This window comes from Geotrypetes seraphini, chromosome 6 (assembly GCF_902459505.1).
Source record: "Geotrypetes seraphini chromosome 6, aGeoSer1.1, whole genome shotgun sequence".
Lineage (NCBI taxonomy): Eukaryota > Metazoa > Chordata > Amphibia > Gymnophiona > Dermophiidae > Geotrypetes > Geotrypetes seraphini.
In genome coordinates this window covers 142,334,543-142,356,892 of record NC_047089.1, presented here as the reverse complement: position 1 = coordinate 142,356,892, position 22,350 = coordinate 142,334,543, and the positions used below count along the sequence as shown (strand labels likewise).

Below are 22,350 nucleotides of genomic sequence, written 5' to 3'. Positions count from 1 at the left end.
AGCTTTGTTATCTCTTTTATTTTTTAGAATTATCTTCTTGTCTACATCACCCTGCTTTTCTTAGGCATCGGAATTTTTTCCATTTCTTCCCTCTGGGTTCCTTGAAAAAGACCACGAAACATGGCCCATGTTGGGACCTCCTAACAAATTTAAGTTAAGTAGGATTTCTTTATCCTTCCTGCCATTGAAAAATGTAGTCAGATATTTCAGAAGAACACCTTATTTTCAACACTTAATAGCCATACACAGTGATGGGACGATGGGTTCGGCTATAGGAGCTTTGGCTCTTGGTCGGACTACACATATTCTGAGTATATGCCTAAGTGTCCTTTACAGTAACTGAATCTTTTTCTAAAAATAAGTTTGTGACCTTTCTTCTGAGAAGTCTTCTTTCTGTGTTACATATATTTTACACTTTTAAGACATCTTTGGCTGGAGACCAAGGCAGAACGCGATCTAGGGGTGATTATTAGTGAGGACATGAAGGCTGCCAATCAAGTGGAGAAGGCTTCCTCCAAGGCAAGACAGATGATAGGTTGTATCCGTAGAGGATTTGTCAGCAGGAGACCTGAAGTCATGATGCCGTTGTACAGATCTATGGTGAGGCCTCACTTGGAGTACTGTGTTCAGTTCTGGAGACCACACTACCGTAAGGACATACTGAGGATCGAGTCAGTTCAGCGAATGGCGACCAGGATGGTCCTGGGGCTAAAGGATCTCACGTACGAAGAAAGACTAAAAAAATTGAGGCTGTACTCACTTGAAGAAAGAAGAGAACGGGGAGACATGATTGAAACGTACAAATACATCACGGGACGTATCGAGTCAGAAGATAATATCTTCTGTCTCATGGGACCCTCAACAACCAGAGGGCATCCGCTGAAAATCAGAGGAGGGAAATTTCATAGCGACTCCAGGAAGTACTTTTTCACCGAGAGAGTGGTGGAGCGTTGGAATGGACTCCCACTGCAAGTGATTGAAGCCAGCAACGTGACTGATTTTAAGAAGAAATGGGATACTCATGTGGGATCTCTAAGGGAGTGAACTCTGGGGGGAGGCAAATTGCAATGGGCAGACTTGGTGGGCTATAGCCCTTTTCTGCCGTCATTTTCTATGTTCTATGTTCTATGTTCTATGTTCTATCAATTTTAGGAGACACACATTCATACGACCCTATTATTCTGAAATTTGTCATAGCCTCACTATGCTTTCCCTAAAATCTACAATCCATCTAAAATGGCACTGTTAATAAAAAGTTTGAAATGAATCAAAATAGCAAAAAATCTGAAACAAGTATGAAATAGCCCACAAATGTATTGAAAAATTGTCCATGTGCATTTCTATACCAGGCTGTTTTGGATCCTCCACAAAAAAGTAAAATAAAAGGAAAAATCTTCTTTTCCTCTGTCCCTCATCTCTAATGTTAAAGTCCAAAACAAGAAGCATCACTTCCCCATTGACTTTTGAGAAACTGAAAACGGACTATAATTTATTGTATTTACACCCTTGCCAAAAATACAGTAATCAAAAACTGTACAACTCTCTCTCTCTCTTAAATCTACAAGCAAGATTATTTCCTTTATAATCTAAGGCAGTGGTTCCCAACCTTGTCCTGGATGACCACCAGCCAGTCGGGTTTTCAGGATTACCCTACTGAATATGCATGAGAGAGATGTGCATATAATAGAGGTGACAGGCATGCAAATCTGCTCCATGCATATTCATTATGGCTATCCTGAAAATCTGACAGGTTGGTGGTCCTCCAGGACAGGGTTGGGAACCACTGATCTAAGGTGAGGTTGCTGTAGCATTCTAGTCTCAGTATAGTCTTAAAGTGAAAGAAGCAAGCATTCAAGAAGGAAAAATTAAATCAAATTTGATACCTTCAATATAAATTAAAATTGTTTCTTCACAGCCTTTCACAGCACAATTAACACTGTAAATTGAATACACAAAAAGAATATTAAATACATAGAAAGAATCTAATTTCTCAGCAAGTACCTTCATCCATATCCTTGGTAAACCTGTTAAGAATGCGGCCAAGAGGAGTTGTGTCAAAGAATTTAACTGGACTCTGAAGTATTTTCTTAAAAAGTAGATCATGAAGGTTTGAAGATGCTCTTAGGGTGCTCTGAATATTGAAATAAAGAGACAGATTCTAATTTATATTTCTTCTAAGCTAAATTGAAATAAAGAGATTTTAATTTATATTCCTTCTAAGCCATAAGAAGCATTATTGATCTCTTTCCTATATATGGCGCTGGAAAATTGGCATTGATAAAAAGTCATGCTAAGTGCTATTCTATAAATGGTGCTCAGATTTGGGCACCATTTATAATAATGTGTTTGGTGCCAGAATCCAAGCCCAATTTTAGGCACGAGGATATGCACCAAGTGAAATCTGTTATTGTCTACTGTAACCTATTTGTTGTCATGACTAGTCTGTTTTCAATCAATTGTGAATGTCTACTTGTAACCCGTTCTGAGCTTCTGGGAGAATGGGATAGAAATCGAAATAAATAAATAAATATATTATGCACAGATTTCCCATATTCTGCATTGATCCCGGCATCTAAAAATTTGTGCGTAAATTTTAATTGATGCCGATTAACACCAATTGTAAAACAATTTTTGTTCCTGGTCAGTAAGTGTAATTTCCTAATTGCTCATGCCTAAAAAGTATAGGGCACTGGTCTCAGTAGCCACCTAAACAACTGCTCAGAATCGCACACCAGCATCCTATATAGAATCGCATCTACCCTAACAGACAGATGCCTAACTGGCCTGATACTCTAAGCAGCACCTAAGTCACAGACATTGGTTAGAGAATCACATTGCCATCAGCTGATCCGGCAAGGGAATCCCCCTTCCACGATCAGCTGAGGGTTGAAGCAAGGACCCCGCCACTGTGAAGTTCCCTGGCAGAAGGGATGCCCACTCCCTCCTGCCACCAAACCCCCAGAACCGCCGCCATATCCCCGACAGACCGAAGTGTACCCTAAAAATCTCCCCCAACCCCCGTATCTGTATGTAGAAAGTCCAGCTAGAGAGATGCTTACACCTGCTGGCAGGCCCACCATTCCAAAATGGCGGGTTTCCCCCTTCCCATTCTGTGATGCACTGGGACCTAGGCTCTGATTGGCCCAGATACCTAAGACTCCCTTGGAAGGGGCCTTAGATATCTGGCCAATAGGAGTCCTAAGGCCACTCCCACTGCATCCCAGAATGCACTGAGGAGGCCTATGACTCTGGTTGGCCCAAGTGCTTAAGGCCCCTCCTATGGGAGTCTTGGGCATCTGGGCCAATCAGAGTCTTGGGCCTATGGGAGGGACCTTAGGCATCTGGGTCAATCAGAGCCTTAAGTCCCTCCCCAGTGCATCCCAGAATGTACAAGGGGAAAGCTTGCCATTTTGGAGTGGTGGGCCTGCCGGCCGGAGGGTATAAGCATCCCTCAGGCCGGACTTTCTATTTACAGGTACTGGGTTGGGGATGGAAGCTCTGGTGGGGGTGGTAGCAGGAAGATGGAGTGTGCATCCCTACTGCTGGGGAACTTCTCAGGGAGGGGTTCACTGCCGCAGCTGCTCAGCTGATTGCGGCAGGGGGGATTCCCTTGCTGCGATCAGCTCAGTGGCTGCTCAGTGGCTGCACAGATGTCTATCGTGTCCCTAGGGAGATGCATAGGGCCACCTAAGCTTGCCCAAAGCTACTTCCAGGCAAAACCAGACCCACGCCCAGCCTTGAGCAAGCTTAAATGTTCCGATGCATCTCCCTGCATCTGCAAAAGATGCCTACAGTGTAGACGGCCTGCCTCAAGGTTTTTATTTTAGAAAACGTGCGTCCCGATTGGCTGGTTAGACAGCGGTAGGATGCCTATCACTGCTTACAATTGGAACGCCGATTTTAGAATCTGCCCTAAAATGTTTATTTTCATAAAACTTTGCTTTTGTGACCAGGATAGTCAAATTTTGCAATTTATCTATTTAAAACATGAAAACGTCGAATTTTCATCTTTTCATTCTTATAGTCATAAAAAGCAACATATGAATCACAATTAACATGTATTTATATTAAAGTTATACAAAGATGACCACAGAAGATTTAGAAGTGAGTATTTTTTGAGATTTGTGATTATATTGTTAAGTCATTTTCATGAATTAGCCACTAGATATAATCTTCCATCATGTTCTCATTATATTGTCCTTGGTAGTGGCTTTTGAAATCCAATATATCCTGGTGGAAGTGCTCATCTTGCTCCTCTGAGAATGCTCTCATATTCTCCTTGAATATCTCAAGATGAGCATCAAGGACATGGACTTTGAGAGACATCCTACAGCCCATTTCACCAGATTCTCAACCAGTTCCACATAGTTTTCAGCTTTGTGATTGCCCTGGAAGCCCCGAACCACTGAAACAAAGCTGTTTCAAGCTGCTTTCTCCTTCCTAGTTAGCTTCTTGGGAAATTCCATGCATTCCAGGATTTTCTTTATCTGTGATCTGACAAAGACAACAGCTTTGACCTTTACCTCAGACAGATTAGGGATGTCTTGAAGGTACTTGAAAGCTGCCAACTCCTTATCTGGAGCCCAATTTGATGTTGTTTCTCCCCACAGAGAACTCAGTTCACTGTAGTCAGTACTGCATTTGGTAGTGTGACTTTGTGTCCCTGCTATCCCAAAGGCAGAAACAGAAGGAAACTTGGTAAACTACCTTGGACACCCATTAGGAATGGCATCATTTTGATGTCTCTGATGACCTCCCAATCATCATACTTCAAGGCGCCTAGTAAGGTCTTGATGCTGTGGTAATCCTTTTTGTGGTGCACTGAGTGAGCAAGTGGAAGAGATTGGTACTTGTTCCCGTTATGGAGTAGCATGGCTTTGATGATCCTGGATGAACTGTCAATGGAGAGACACCACTCTTTTGGGGTTAAAGGTGATTCCAATTGCCTCAAACAGACTGGCCACATTATGGCAGAAGCAGAGCCTATCTTGATTGGTGAAAAAGGTGGAAAAAGCTTGGTGATGCTTCCTCTGATCTGCGACTTGCACACGTTCATCTAACAAGTTCCACTGCTTGAGCCTAGACATCAAAAGCTCAGCACTGAACTTGGTGAGACCAAGATCTCTGATCAAGTTGTTGAGGTCTTTTTGGTTTGGATAGTATGGGCTTCTCTCCTTAGCTGCACCACTGATATTGTAAACTGGAACTACATTGCCTCCCTCACTCTCTAACTTGCTGCTCTTTTCTGAAGACAGCTGCTCTCTCTCTGGAAGAGTGGGGATGGGGAGCTCAGGGCAAAGTTGCACAGGGGTGATGGATGAAGGAATGTCCAGATATGTGATTGAAGATGCATGCTTGCTAGTTCAACGTTTGGAATGGTCCATCATGCAGAAGTAGCATTTGCTTGAGTATTCCATGGGTTACAGCCAAATTCTTGGGATAGCAAACTTCATGGATCTCTTTTCCCCTCTGTACCATCCTGTAGAACAACAAAATGAAATTGTAGTAATGAAAATACATATATTTTACATATGACTAATGTGTACGAGATTCTCACAACATACTATATTTCATATACAGCGGAACCTTGGTTTACAAGCATAATTCGTTCCAGAAGCATGCTCGTAAACCAAAATACTCGTATATCAAAGCGAGTTTCTCCATATGAAGTAAGGGAAACTCGCTTGAATTGTCCCCCCCTCACGAGGCCACAGGTGCTGCTCCACCTTACCCCCCACCCCCAAGGTGACCGGCACTTCTCCACCCCCTCCCCCGAGAACTGGCATCGCCCCCATGCCAGCGAACGCCCCCCCCCCCTGAGAACCAGCATCGCCCCGCCAGCGAAATCCCCCCCATGAGAACCGGCATCGCCCCCTCAAACCAGCATCACCCCTGCTCGCATCGCACCCGCCCCCCGCGATACGGCATCCCCCACCCACCCATGCACAATCCCTTACCCCGATCTGGCACCAGCAGCAGCGCACAGGACATTCCAGTGCCGGTGCCCGAAGATCCTGCCTCTTGCCTGGGCTGGGCCTTGAGCATCTGCGCATACTCAAGGCCTTCTGGTTCTCGCTGTCTCTGATATTCTCGGAGATCTCTGAGAATCTCGGCGAGAGCAGGAGCCAGAAGGCATTGAGCTGCGCAGATGCTCAAGGCCCAGCCCAGTCAAGAGGCAGGATCTTTGGGCACCAGCACGTCCTGTGCATTGGTGCTGGAGCCGGATTGGGGTAAGGGATTGGGTTTGGGCATGTGGGTGGGGGATGCCAGATTGCGGGGGGTAGATGGGAGCGATGCCGGTTTGCAGAGGGGGAAGCTCGCAAATCAAGTCAATGCTCGGTTTGCGAGGCACGATTTGCGAGAATGTTTTGCTCATCTTGCAAAACACTCGCAAACTGCATTACTCGCAAACCGAGGTTTGACTGTATAATATATTTTCAAATAATTTTGAAAATTAAAATATTTTTAAAAATAAAACATTCAAAGAAGTTTTATAACGTAAAATTCCACCATCCTAGTAAGAAACAAAAATTGTCTTACCTTCCAGAGTTTTTTTGGCAGTGCTTGCATATGAAGGTGTCTAAGGTTTATCTTGATCCCCAACAGGCATGTCGAAATATGCCTTGTAGTTATCACACATCTTAGCAGATGCTTCTATAGAGTATTTTTTCTTCCTTGTCTTGATAAATTGGCCATATACATAGCAAAATGCATCTGCCAGATGTGTACAGACTCTGGATGTCATCTAAAATAATGCAGATATGTTACCACTTGGGCAGATGGATCTGAACTGAGCTGATGGGCTTAAAATCTCTATAGTTATCTGTACTACTATTTATATTAATGAAAAGTTCTAGAAAGTTATTAAAGTTACTCTAAAAGGCCTTTTTACAAAGTACTATGGCCAAAATTAGCACAGCAGGGCCTATTGTCAATTTTGGTCCATGGCAATTCAGGGCTCACAGGCATGTCTGCCAAGAGGCAGGTTTCTGCCCACATGCACTGCGGTAACAGTGTATCTGAAAAACCCTTACAGCCTGCTTTTTTGCAGGCAATAAAGGCTCTTGTGCTAACCTGGTGGTAAGAAGTGCTGCACGCCTTTACCACAGTGCCCCAATATATTTATTTATTTAACATATTTGTATACCGCCTATATCTAGGCGGTTTCCAATACAAAACATTCATAAAATTCCATAAAATCCACAAACAGACAATTTTCATTATAGATATAGATAACATTCACTATCTTCATATGGCGGCAACATGTCCAAGACCATATTAAGATCATTCCTTCATCTTACATATAGGCATTGATAAATAAATATGTCTTAAGTAGTTTCTTAAAATCAGCATACTTCTTGCACAATCTCAATTGTCCAGAAAAATTGTTCTACAGCGATGCAAAACATTTTCATTTTAGAACTCACATATCGCACTCCTGTTTCCTTAATAGCTGTTAGTCTCATCTCCCCTCTGATCTCAAAAACCTTCTAGGTTTATAGATCTCCCACAACGCATGAAAACATGCCGGGGCTGACCTATATAGAACCCAGTGTACTATCATAAAAACTTTGTGCTGTACTCTCTGTCTCACTGGGAGCCAATGAAGTTGTTTCAGGGCAGGTGAAATATGTGCCATTCTAGGCGTATTTGTAATCAACCTAGCAGCCAAATTCATTACCAACTGCAAGGTCTTATTCTTCGCCTGTGTCAATCCAACTATAGTGAGTTGCAATAATCCAATTTTGGGAGGATTAAGCCTTGTACCACCATCCTGATTAAGCCTTCCTCCACCATCTTCGCCCACAGCCTTACTGCCTGAATTGCCGTGTGGTATATAATTTTTTACCGCAGTGGCAAGTGTGGTGCGCAGCAATACCTTACTGTGTGGTGTGGTGTGGCCCCTAAGTTTACTTAGCTTGGAATCAATCTGGAATGTTCTGCAAAAAGGTAAATTTCAAAATATCAATTTCCTGGTCACAAAAGCAAAGTTTTGAGGGAAATGATAGTCATTGTTTATACTTTTGTGTAATAGGCAATTAAAAAAGAACACGTAGAGGGGCATAATCGAAAGGGACGTCTAAGTTCGTTTTCGTCTAAGTCACAAGTCGTCCAAAGTAAAAAAAACAGCCTAGGCCACATTTTCAAAAAAAACGTCCAATATTTTTTTTCTTTCGAAAATCGTCTAACTATACGTCTTGCCGATCTGATCGTCCAAATCGCTAAATCGTCCATCTTTATACCACATTTTCGTCCAACTTTTTGTCCAAGTCAAAAACTCTTAGAACAAGCCCTGTTGGATGTGGGAGGGGACTGCAAAGTGATGGACTGAACACCCAGACATGGCACCTAAATAGTGGGGTACCTTACAGGGCACTGCTATGAACTTCAAAAAAAGGGTGCCATGTCTTCTCCTCACTACAGCTCCCTTATAGGTCTGGTGAGCCCCCCAAACCACCTCCAAAATCCCCTAGACCCACTTATCTACCACCCTAATAGTCCTTATGGCTACAGGAGCCACTTATATGCCAGTACAAAAGGGTTTTGGGGGTGTATAGGGGAGTGCACATGTTTAAGTATTAATGCAGTGATTACAGGGGCTTATGGGCATGGAGCCTCCTCTCCATGGGTCCCTAACCCACCCCCAAGATGACTTAAGCTGCCTCTGTGTTGGATGACTAGGCTTTCCTATGCCAGGCGGCCAGGTGATGATGGTCTGGAGGCTGAATTTTAAAGGTGTGATTAATATTTTTATGAGGGGGGAGTCAGTGATCACTGGGGTAGTGTGTGGGGGGTCTGTTTTATGTGTTTGCAGTGCTTATCTGGTGACTTTAGGTGGGTTTTTGTGACTTAGACCATGTTTTACATGGTCTAAGTCACAACGTCCAAGTTCCATCGATCCTGGGCTGTATAACTTTCGGTTATACATGCTGTACGACTAAGTCTAAGCCGGCCCACGTCCCACCCAACTCCCGCCCTCGACACTCCTCTCGAAACGCCCCGTTCAGCGGCACTATGAACGCCTAGGTTGTTTAGAAATACGTCCAAAACCCATTTTTATTATTGGCACTTGGACATATTTGGGAAATGTTCATCCAAGTGCTGACTTAGGCTGGTTTTTGAACGTTTTTCTCTTTCAATTGTGAGCCCCTTATTACCCAGGAACACAAAAAAAATAATTTTGTTACATATTGTTATCATATGTGTTATGCTATATACAGAAATGCATTGCTAATACTGGGATCAAAAATTGTTGGCTTTTAGAACTTGTTGCTGATGTAAAAAAAAAATATATACTAAGCCACTCCTTAGAGTAGTGGTCTTGATTAATTTTTAAGTCAGGGCCACGTTGGATCCAAATAAGCTGAAGAAGAGCCACCAGATATCTTCCCAAACTTTTTATTGAGGATAGCCTCAATGAGGTAGGCATTTCAAAATACATTCTTTTCATCTACTGAGAAATGCTTTGTCCTTCAAACAGATGGCTTTTCCTCCTTTCCACTTTTCTCTTTCTGTCATGAGTTTGGGTAGAGAGGCAAAGAATATCACAAAATAAAAGCCAGAATGATACTGAGGGAGGGCCACTACAGAGGCCTTTAGGGGCCACCATTAGCCCTCAGATTTTGCACTGAAGAACACTACCTTAGAGGGAGCATTGTCTAGCACAGTCCTTACATTCCAACTACCGAGTTGCTGTGAAGCCCTCTCCAGCCTATCATAATTGTTATTTCCTATTACACATGCAAGAAAAATATTCTACATCCTCTTTCTGTCTATGGTGATTATAGTATTCTATATAGACTGGTAATATTAGAACAAGTATGTTATATGACTGCATTGTAGCCCATTTACAACTAAATTCACTTCATTAACTTTACATTATTATAAGCACAATAATATATGTACAGATCATATATAAGTTAGTTTCTGTACCTTCACAAACATGTATCCTCTTAAGACTCTAAAGAAGAGAATAGCTCCCATTGAAAAGGCATAGATCACTATGTAAAACTGCAGATGAGGATTCTCTCTAATGTTGTCACCAACAACCATTTCATTGTGCTTAACTGTAGTTGTATTCTGTTAGAAAAATAGCATTGATCAATTTATTTTCTCTTTCTTACTTTATATAGAACACAACAGGACATAAATAATATTTCAGTTAATTTTCTCAGGCTGTTTATTGAAATATTTTACAGTGCCGTAGGAAAGAAAAATTATGCTCAGTCTAAATAAAATTAATATATGGCAACCACTGCTATTAGGACAGCACATAGAATTTCCTTGACAAAAAATTCTATCAAAACTATTCAGTTTTTTGCCTGTCTTCCAGAATCTATCTTGTCATTTGCCTGCCTATTTTTTTCATTATAGATTTTCTTTTGAAAGGCAAATTATTCTTTTTGTTTCTGCTGGTCATCTTCATTATGAGCTCATTTTACTAAGCTGCATTATGTTTATTCATTATACTTGATGAATCGCATGTTTTTGGACCAGCCAAAATAATTAAAAATCCATCCAGAAAGTTAGAAAAGAACTCCATAAATTACATAATAGAAAAGGCTCAGACAGCAGGGAAGTTACAGGAAATTTCTAGATGTTTGGGAGCCATTGGCTAACTTTTGTAAGGAATGATAACTAACTTTATTTTACTGACCTTTAAACATATACATCCAGGGTGGGAGGGAGGGGGGAGGGGTTTGCATTGATTTGGGGATTTTTTAGGTAGTTTCTTGTGGGTATTTATTTTCTTGATTACTAGGTGGGAGGGTGGGGGAAAATAATTGCTTATTAATATCTGTAAGTTTATTGTGCTTTTCTTGTAATATTATATGTACATTAATTATCTGCATGCATAATTAATTGTAGTTTGAAAATTTAATAAAGATTAAAAAAAAGAAAAGGCTCAGACACACTGAGGGCAAGAGAGAAAGATGGAACACAGTACCTAGTGATTTGGTTAGGGTAAGAGACAGAGCATGACCACCACTAATACTGTACAAAAAGGAGTTGCAAAAGTCTTTAAGTTCCTTGTATCAGCAGCAAAATGGTTCTCTCTAGGAACATATTTGAAATTTAGACCCGAGTTTAGAAAAATCCTTCAAGTCAAATCCTCATTTACAATAATTGCAATGTATTAAGGGTGGTTTTCAAAAGCAATTTATCTAGGTAAAATATATTTAATTTAAATTAAACATAAATAAATAAATACAAAAAATGGTATTTTAGAAAGCTGTCTACCCTGTGTATGCAGGTAAAAATAATTCTACCTATCTTGGAAGGTGTTCTTGGGATGGGGTTAGACCAGGGGAAGAAAGAGCACAAGTATTTTGGCATGTTTTAAATTATCTACATTGTTTTTGCAGGGAAAATTACATGCAGGAAAGGAAGCACAAATCTGTTAGAACTTTTTCCTTTGGGTAATTTTCAAAAGGAAATTACTGTATTGTTCACACTGTCCTTTTTGAGAAATAGTGCATAATCCTTGGGTAAAAGTATCCATGGACTTTGCACCTGCAAACACAATTATGAAAATTGATCAAATTTTCAACTGTATTATCATTTGTATTTAAGATAGCTACAGTTTTGTGGATGAAGCCAATTGTTTTGTAAATTGTAGATGTTCATAGTATACAAGGTCCTTATACAGTATTTAAATGTCTTGAGAGGCCCAGAAAATAGATGTTTACTAAATAGCAATATGTTTTTGCACCTACTGTACTTTAACTGCAAAAGTTAAAGTAGGTAAGTGCAAAGCCTCTGTGATAAATACAGGGGGGTGATCTCCAGCTCTAGCGGTAATCTCACAGGTCTGCCATTTGAAATTGTGGCAGCCATTTTAACAACAGAGTCAGCAGGGGCAGGAACAAATGTGTTGCTTATAGGTGGTCATTAGCTGTCCTATTAAATCCAGAAGTGTTGTAGGTTGATTTTGGCACTGAAACTGAAATTCTGTTGGCTTCTAAGGCTGATGCTACATTATTTAGTATATTTTGATATCTTCCATTTTTTAAGTATAATTTTTGTGTATAATCTAGTATTATTAAAAGTGTTTAATATTTAGCAGTTTTGCCACTGTTACTAATCATTTCCATAGTGCTCCTAGACAAATGCAGTGCTGCACACATTATGGGCCTGATTCTGTATAGGATGCCAGTCAGGATGCACTGGGAAAGGGAAGGCCTGTTATTCTGAAGAGGTAGGCCTGCCAGCCGGAGGGAGGGGGCATCCCTCTGGCCAGCCATGCTGAAAAAGGTCCAGGGGATCTGAGTGGGTTTCTGGGGGGTGTCGGGGTGGGGATTTGGGAGGGGGGTCATGTGTTCAGGAGGGTGCCGGTAGAAGGGAGTGGGCATCCCTCTTGCCAGGGATGTTGGGCATCACTCTTGCCAGGGGTTATTTCAGGGGTGGCAGCAGGAGGGATTAGGCATCCCTCCTGCAGGGGGACTTTGAGGAGGGGTTTGGGGGTGGCGGCAGGAAGGAGTGGGCATCCCTCCTGCCTGCTGACTTGCTGTAGGGTTTGAAGGTTCCCTGCTGTGGCAGCTCAGCTGATCATGGCAGGGAGATTTCCTTTCCACAATGAGTTTAGTGGTCACATCTATTTGAAATGTAGGCCAGCATTTCAATGGCCTACATTTCAGGCACCTATTGTGGTCCTAGGGAGATGCCTAGGGCTACTTAAGCTTGCCCAAGGCCACTTCTGTGTGAAACCATGCCTTGGGTGAGCTTAAGCAGCCCTAGGTGCCTTCCTGCACCCGTGACAGACACCTACAGTGTAGGTTGCCTGTCTCATTTTGGGTTTTTTTAAGAAAATGTGTGTCCTGATTGGCTGGTTAGACAGCGGTAGGATGCCTACTGTTGCCTACAATCGTGATGCTGTTTATAGAAATTGCCCCTATATACAGGTACTTTATCTTTGGGCTTACAATCTTATTTTTTTTACCTGGGGCAATGGAGAGTTGAATGACTTGACCTAACGATTTTGAGCCAATCGGGGCCTTAGGCCCCTCCCAAATTATCCCAAGATGCATTTGGAGGGGGAAGACCCATCATTTGCAGCACACAGTCCTTTAGGCAGGAGTGAGTGAGCTCCCTTTCTTTTGATTTTGCAGTGCAAGGTACGGGGGTGTCAGGAGATGGGGGGTGCTGTTGCCTGAAGTCGGATAGTATCTGATGATGTGGGGGGCGCTGTTGCCTGCAGTCGGGTGGTGTCCAGTGATATGGAGGGGCAGGAATGTTGGGGGATGTGGGGATAATGTTGGGGGAAGTTGGAGGGAGGGATGTAGGACTCCAGCTGATCCTGGCAGGGGAAATCCCCTTCAGGTGAGCTGGCAGGAATCCTGAAACCAGCTCAGCTGATGGGGATTTCTCTGCTGTAATCAGCTGATGTCAAGCCCTCAATGTGCTGTTTTTCACCTTATCTCTGGGTGATGGGAGGGGGTCATGACCCCTGGGGGAGTAAGGGTGGGTGGGTCATACCTTAAACCTTCCAATGGACATCTTAGTTTGTTCACCTTTGAGACATTTAGACCTATTTTACTTTGGTCTAAGTCCTGGCATGTAAATTCTGCCTAGGATGTCCAGGAAAATCTTCAATTATTGTTTCAGGATGTCCAGGTAGAGGCCCACCCAATTCCCGCCCATAACACATCTCCCAACATGCTCCTTTGGACACACAGCAGCTTAGAAGGTTGTTTTGATTATCAGCACTTGGACATCCCTGCTATTAGGACGACCAAGTAACATATACTAAATGATGGCAGATAAAGATCTGAACGGTCCATCCAGTCTGCCCATTAGTGATACTCATTTAAAAAATATATGATTTGATTAACTTGTCTCTTCTTTGATACGGTTTTGATTATGTAGGTGTAACCATGATGTTACTTCCTGAGCCTTAAGAAGTGCGAAAACGCTATTAAATCCCATTCCAGCACAAATAACCCTGTTTATGACCCGTGGAGGGCCATTTTCAATAGGACAATTAAGTATGACTTTGAATGTTTCCTGCGAAACTTCCAAAGTTGGAGGTGAAGAAGCATCCATTTTCACACAGGATGTCCAATAATTTTTTTTATTTTTTTTTAATCGTCTACATGGATGTCTTGGCCACCAGAACATCTAGACCACCAGAATATCTAACTTTATTCGCTATTTTTGACCACAGAAACATCCAAGTTAGAAATGTCCAAATATGCACCATTTAGGCATATTAGGGTCAGCATTGTACTGGACTAGCTACATAGACATATCAACAGATTAGTGGAGCACCTTAGAGGGCATTCTGTGAACTCCACATACTGCAAAGAGTGCCAGATATACATCTCACCATAATCCCCTTATAATTTATGGTGAGCCCTCCAAAATGCCCCCAGAACTACTATATCCACCTGTCTACCACAACAACAGCCCTTATTACTGTAGGTGGCACCTATATGGAACTATAGTAGGGTTTTGGTGGATTCATTCTTCAACTATAAATGTAGTAGTTAGAGTGATTTATGGGCCTGGGTCCTCCTCTCTATGGTTCACTAGCCCACCCACCTGGCAACAAGATACCTGTGTAGTACTAGGCTTTCCCATACCTGGTGCTGGTGTTGTACACACAGGTATGTACTGTTTTATTCAGATATTTGGGGGGCAGCAAGGGGCTAGTGACTACTGGGAAAGAGTGGGGAGGGGGTCATTACTTCATGTCTCCAGTGTACATCTGGTCAGTTTGGGTACCTTTTTAGCAATTAGACACTTCTAAAACAGGTCTAGGTCAGAATGTCTAAGTTCCGTCCATAACATCCTACAAAACATTTATCGCTGCAAGTCGTCCAAGGGCTCCTTTTACTAAGGTGTGCTAACGTTTAGCGTGCGCAAAAGATTCGCGCGTGCTAACCACGCGCTAAATGAAAAATACTAACACAAGTTCTATGGAGGTTTAGCATGTGCGGTATTGTAAAACCGCTAGCGCACCTTAGTAAAAGGAGCTCCAAGCCTGACCAACTCCCACTCAAAACATGCATCTTACGTGCCTCTTTTAGACTTGGATGTCATGAATGTTGAACGTCCCGTAAAATGTCTAAATATTTTCTTTTGAAAATCAGCACTTTGTTTTGGTGAAAAAAACCATCCAAGTGCTGATTTATTAGCTTTTTTTTTGGACATTTTGATGTTTTGTAAATGCCTCTGTTTACTTGGTTATATTAGATCTTTGAATGACTATTATAAAAAAACAGTAAAATTCCTAACTGACATGGAAAATAAACTTTTAAAGTACTTTTGTTAGACTAATGATATTGACAAACAAAATGTCCTTAGAAATTTGGTTTTTTGAAGATGTAGACACACATTTGATCATTTTTCAAAAACATCTCCAGAATGTTACACATAAAGTTTAAACTTATACTCACCCCACTGCCTTGTTTTAGCCAATAACTAAGCCACCAGTTACTGAAAGCCATGCTTCCTGTAGTAAGTATAAACAATATGCTATTCATTATTAAAATCAAGGACCTCCTGCAGCCTTAATGTATACACTATACACAGACCATGACACAGAACCATCTCCTATTTCTTCTTTCTGCATGAGTCTTCCTGTGAAAAAAATAAAGATGAAACACAATAAAGATAAAGGCTAGTAGCAGTGTATTTAAATTACAGTGCAAATAATATTTTCCTTCACATATTATTTATGGGTTCTGTTGACCTTTCTGTTAAGAAAAGAAATCAAAGGTTGTGGAGTGATTTCTACATAATTTTATATTCCTTGTTACTTTATAACACTGAAGAGGTGATCTTAGAACTAGCCACATAAGTAGATATGGTCAGGGAACCTAGATTAATAGGACAGGAACGCACATATATTGTGACAGGTGTATGACTTTTGCTCTTTATCTTGTAGAAAGAGACTTGGTGATTCAAGTTTGATGCGAGGTATTCCAATGAAGACTTGTTTTTATCTAGCTGCCACAGAGAGGACAGTGGGAGGATATCATGAGGTCTTTAAATGGGGATATTGGGATGACATTTAAGTTTAGGTGGGGACGTTAATTTGGTAGTGAATACTATGATATACTGCTCCCAAGGAAGAGATTCAGCAAAGGAAATCTTTGAAAGAACTGACAATGCATAACCTGACTGATATATGAAGACACACATATGAACAGGAGAGGGACTATATTTTCTTCTCAAAACACATACAGTGGTACCTCGGAATCCGAACTTAATCCGTTTCAGAACCCTGTTCGAGTTCCAAAACTTAAGTTTCAAGACAATTTTTCCCACTGAAAATAATAGAAACTGGACTAATCTGTTCCTTGGTCCCACAAACTAAGATCAGGCGCCCCCCCTGGCATTAGATAGCAAGATCGGGCACCTCAACTGGCATAGACAGCAAGATCGGGTCCCCTGATTTTATATTGAACGTATTTTATTAAAGTATAAAAAGAAACAATATTCTGTACAATTGTCATTTTATAATATAAATATACAGAGCAAGGACCAACAAAACCCCTGTCTCCCTCCCCTTCACATATATCCCCTCTACTATCAAGAAAACCGAACAAGCCAAATTATTACAGAATGCTACACAGAAATATCATGCTAACAGAATACTGCAGTCACGCATGACAGAAATAGTGTTAGGGGAGTGCCCCCTGGTCCGAGAGAGCCCTAAGCCAGCTGGAAGCTAAAGAAGCACTGCCTGGGCTTTGCAGTCCCCAGTTATGTCTCTAGCAGGATATATATTTCAAATCTGATATATTCTAATGACAAAATAGAAATAAAATGATTTTTTTTCTACCTTTTGTTGTCTCTGGTTTCTGCTTTTATCTTCTTTTCATTCTTTTCCTTCCAGCGTCTGCCCTGTCTCTTCAATCCAGCATCTTCCTGTTCCATCCACTGTCTGCCCCTTCCAGAAACTGTCTGTTTCCCCCTGCCATTTCTCCTCTAGATCCCCCCCCCCACCTTTGGTCTGGCATCCATCATCTTCCCTCTGTTACCTCATGGTCTGGCATCTTTCTCCTTTCATCTCTTTTTCCCTCCCCCTGTGGTTTTTAGCATCTCTCTCTTTTCCTCCACTCAGATCTGATATCTCTGTCTCCTTCCCCATTCTCTGGCATCTCTCTTTTCCCTTTCCTTCTCTAGTCTTCCTTCTTTATTTTCTGCCTCCGTCTAAATTAAATTCTTTCTTACTATGCAGTACTCAGTTTCCCTCTTTTCACTGTGTCTACCCACAGCATGCCACCACTTTCCTTCACCCCTCCACTATCTCACTAACTCTATCTTCTTCCCCCATCCAGTATATGTTCTCTTTCTCCACTTCCATTCAGTATTTGCTCTCCCTTCTCCCCATTTCCATTATCTGCCCTCTTCTCTCCCCACTTCCATCATCTACCCTTTTCTCCCCACTTCCATCATCTGCCCTCTTCTCTCTCTCCCTTCTCCCCAATTCCATCACCTGCCCATTCTCCCCACTTCCATCATCTGCCCCTTCTCTCTCTTTCCCCCCACTTGCATCATCTGCCCCCTTCTCTCAATCTCTCCATCCACCACAGGCCCATCTCTCTCCCTTCCTCTCACCTTTCTTTCCGATTTTGGCAACAAGATCGGCAAGGCCCCAAGGCCCCCCCCCCACGATGACACTCAAGTTCGGCAACAGGCCTCCTTCTCCCCCCCCCCACCCCTGCATCAACAGTACTTCAGATCGGCAACCGCAGTGCTCAGGCAAAAGCTTCCCTCTGATTCGAACTGCCTGGGCAGAAACAGGAAGCTGAGTCAAAAGGGAAGCTTTGAGCTGAGCACCGTGGTTGCTGATCTGAAGTACTGTTGATGCCAGGGGGAGAAGGAGGCCCGTTGCCGAACTTGAGTGCCATCGCTGGAGGGGGGAGGCCTGTTGCCGATCTTAAATTGCGTCACTGCCTATTTGATAAAGGCATATGAGCAACTATACTGATATTAAAAAAGTAGACACCTTTTAGGATTTCTCAAAGGGCCTCCTGTTATAAAATCGGGTTCTTTATGCATTCCTATGAAGATGTATAGAAATATTTCATGCTAACATAGTATCCTGAATCTGAAAAAAAATACTTATCAGGAGAGAGAGAGAATGGCATCGATGGTCTCTCCCTTTCCTGCTCAATTTTTCCCTTCTTGGTGCTTTTGCTATGTTTTGAAGATGACAGAGGAGACACCATTCTGTGAGAGTTCTCTTCTGCCTCCAAGCTGCAGGAGGAAAGATAGGAAGGATACTGTAGAGCAAGCATGTCAAACTCAAAGGCTAACATGGGCCAAATATACAAGGTTTAAATCACTTTTCGCTTAAACTTACCTCCCCCCTCTCCCTATTCTCTATTTTTGTGGACAACACAGTCCTCCTCTCTGTCTCGTCAGCTCACAACCTTGAGGTCATCTTTGACTACTCTATCTCCTTCTCTGCTCAGATCCAATAAACCACTGAAGTCTGTTGATTCTTCCTCTATATTATTACCAAAATCCAACCTCTCCTTTCCAAACCTCTTATCCACACTCTCATCACCTCTCACTTAGACTACTGCAACTTGCTTCTCTCAGGTCTTCCACTCAACCATCTCTCTCTCCTTCAATCAGTTCAAAATTCTGCTGCACGACTTATATTCTGCCAGAGCCGCAATACTCACATTACCCCTTTCCTCAAGTCACTTCATTGGCTCCCCCATCCATTTCCATATACAGTTCAAACTCCTCTTACTAACTTACAAGTGCATTCACTCTGCAGCCCCCCCTCCCAATATCTGTCCTCACTTATTTCCCCTAAGCTCCCTCCCATGAACTCCATTCATTGGGCAAGTCCCTCTTATCCATACCTTTCTCATCCTCTGCCAACTCCAGACTCCGTCCCTTCTATCTTGCTGTGCCATATGCCAAGAACAGACTGCATCAAGCATTCAAATCCAAGTTAAAAACCCATTTTTTGAGGCTGCTTTCAACTCCTAACTCCCACTCAATGTAAGATAACTATGTCCAACTTATCATTCTCTCTGCAAGAAACTCCCCAACATCTATATGTTTTGTTGATCAAAACTAGATTGTAAGCTCTTTTGAGCAGAGACCATCTATTTATGTGTTAAATGTACAGCATTGTGTAAGCCTTTCAGTGCTATAGAAATGATAAATAGCTGTAGTAGAATAAGCAATGGATTTTCCCAAGCCATCTTAATAGCAGCTTATGGACTTAAGAACATAAGAACATAAGAACATAAGAAGCGCCATCTCCGGATCAGACCTTCGGTCCATCAAGTCCGGCGATCCGCACACGCGGAGGCCCTGCCAGGTGTACACCTGGCGTAATTTATAGTCCACCATATCCTTATATGCCTCTCTTAAGGAGATATGCATCTAGTTTGCTCTTGAAGCCTAGGACGGTCGATTCCGCAATAATCTCCTCTGGGAGGGCATTCCAGGTGTCAACCACTCTCTGAGTGAAGCAGAACTTCCTGACATTAGTCCTGAACCTGTCCCCCCTTAGCTTCATTACATGTCCTCTAGTCCGTGTCAAATTGGACAATGTAAATAATCTTCTCTGCTCTATTTTGTCGATTCCTTTCAGTATTTTGAAGGTCTCGATCATATCCCCACGCATTCTCCTTTTCTCAAGGGAGAACAATCCTAGTGTTATAAGTCTATCCTCGTATTCCAGTCTCTCCATACCCTTCACCAGTTTTGTTGCTCGTCTCTGCACCCTCTCCAGCAGTTTTATATCCTTCTTTAGGTAGGGAGACCAATGTTGGACGCAGTATTCCAAGTGTGGTCTGACCATTGCCCTATAAAGCGGCATTATAACTTTCTCCGATCTACTCGAGATTCCTTTCTTTATCATGCCCAACATTCTATTTGCCTTCTTTGCCGCTGCCGCGCATTGTGCCGACGGCTTCAGGGTCCTATCTATCAGTACACCCAGGTCCTTTTCTTGTTCACTCTTCCCCAGAGTTGCACCTGACATTGTATACTCGTATTCCTTATTCTTATTGCCTAAATGCATTATCTTGCATTTCTCCACATTGAACTTCATCTGCCATTTCTCCGCCCATGTTTCTAACCGACACAAGTCGCTCTGGAGTTTCTCTCTATCCTCCTGCGATCTGATCGCCCGGCATAGTTTTGTATCGTCTGCAAACTTGATGATCTCACTGGATGTTCCTTCCTCCAGGTCATTGATATAAATATTAAAAAGGATCGGCCCAAGTACCGAGCCCTGGGGTACACCACTAGTCACTTTCTCCCAGTCGGAGAACTTCCCATTTATGCCCACTCTCTGCTTTCGGTTTTCCAGCCATTTGCCTATCCATCTTTGTATATCCCCCTCTATGCCATGGCTTTGTAGTTTCCTGAGAAGTCTTTCGTGTGGAACTTTGTCGAACGCTTTCTGGAAGTCCAAGTATATTATGTCCACCGGCTTCCCACTATCTATTTGCTCGTTCACGGTCTCAAAAAATTGGAGTAAATTCGTCAAACATGATTTCCCTTTCCTGAATCCATGTTGACTGGGTTTCATCAAGTCGTGTGCGTCCAAGTGCCGGACCATGCTATCCTTGATCAGTGCTTCAACCATCTTGCCGGGGACAGACGTAAGACTCACAGGTCTATAGTTGCCCGGTTCCCCTCTCGATCCTTTTTTGAAAATTGGGGTGACGTTCGCTATCCTCCAGTCGTCCGGTATCTGTCCAGTTCTGATTGTCAGGTTTGCAAGTTTTTGCAATAACGCTCCGATTTCAACCTTCAATTCCTTTAAGACTCTCGGGTGAATTCCATCCGGTCCAGGGGATTTGTCACTTTTAAGTTTGTCGATCTGATAGTATATCTGGTCTAAGTCCACTTCAACTGTGGTGAGGCTGTCTTCTATTTCTCCTGCAAACACTTTCTCCGCTTCAGGTATTGTTGAGGTGTCCTCCTTCGTAAAGACGGACGCAAAGAAGGAATTTAGTTTGTCTGCGATTTGTTTATCTTCCTTGATGTACCCTTTTCTTCCCTGGTCGTCCAAGGGTCCGACTGCCTCTTTTGCAGGTTTTTTCCCTTTCACGTATCTAAAGAAGGGCTTGAAGTTTTTGGCCTCCTGGGCTATTTTTTCCTCATATTCCTGTTTTGCATCCCTCACCGCCTTGTGACATTTCTTCTGATCATCTTTATGTTTGTTCCAGGCTTCGGTTGTCTTTATGTATTTCCATTTTTTGAAAGAGTCCTTCTTTTCTTTTATGGCTTCCTTCACCTGTTTGGTAAGCCATGCCGGTTCTCTTTTGCTCTTTGATCTCCGATCTTTGGAAATCCTCGGAATGTAGAGATCTTGTGCTTCTGTGATAGTATTTTTCAGTAGGGACCATGCCTGATCTACCGTTTCAAGTTTGTCCACCTTCTTTTCGAGTCGTTTTTCTACCATGGCTCTCATGTGATCGTATTTACCCTTTTTAAAGTTCAAGGTGGTGGTTAAGGTTTTGGCATGTTTCCCTTTCCCGATGTCAAGTTTAAAGTTAATTACATTGTGATCACTCGTTCCCAGTGGAACCATGACTTCCACTTCTGTTATCGGTCCCGTGAGGCCATTTAGGACCAAGTCCAAGGTGGCGTTGCCTCTTGTCGGCTCTTTTACCATTTGTTCCAGGAAGCAATCCCCTAGCACCTCCAGGAACTTGGCCTCCTTGCCGCAGTTGGAGGTTGCTAGTTTCCAGTCTATCCCTGGGAAATTGAAGTCTCCCAATATAATTATATTGCCTGTCTTGCATTCTTGTTTGATTTCCTCCATCATTTCTGAGTCAGTTTCCTCCGCCTGTCCTGGGGGACGATAGTAAAGGCCAATTTTCGTATCTGCGCCATATTGACCAGGAATCTTGATCCAGAGTGACTCAATCTTCTCTTTCATTTCTGTTGTAACCATTTCAACAGACTCTATTCCCTCCTTAACATATAGTGCAATACCTCCACCTTTCTGCCCTACTCGATCTCTTCTATACAGCTTGTATCCCTGTAGTACTGTGTCCCATTTGTTTTCTTCATTCCACCATGTTTCTGTTATGCCAATGATATCCAATATGTCATGTCTTGCTATTGTCTCTAGTTCCCCCATTTTGTTACCTAGACTTCTAGCATTCGTATACATACATCTAAGTTCCCTTCGTGTTACCTTTTTGGACCTTCTACTCTTGGCTGTCCCTGTAGTTTCAATTACGGTATCCTTTACTGCTCCTGTGTTATCACCCTTGTTTGCTGTGTGGTCATCCCCTCCTGTGTCTGAATTGTCCCTTCCTGCTTTTTCTCCCTTATTTGCCGTGAGGTCGTCTTCTCTTGTGTAGGAGTAGTTTTCCTTGGCTTCTTCGTCGGGGCATCCTGCTATCC

The 22,350-nt window shown here is 42.5% G+C and overlaps 1 protein-coding gene across 1 annotated transcript in view; it reads right to left on the bottom strand.

Annotated features, from left to right (window-relative positions):
• LOC117362914 (multidrug resistance-associated protein 5-like) overlaps nucleotides 1–22,350 on the bottom strand; it is a 324,462-nt gene that overhangs the window by 77,869 nt on the left and 224,243 nt on the right. The window contains 4 exon segments of the mRNA XM_033950006.1: nucleotides 2,002–2,131; nucleotides 9,934–10,080; nucleotides 15,399–15,496; nucleotides 15,499–15,582. Of these exon segments, the coding sequence (XP_033805897.1) occupies nucleotides 2,002–2,131; nucleotides 9,934–10,080; nucleotides 15,399–15,496; nucleotides 15,499–15,582 (459 nt within the window).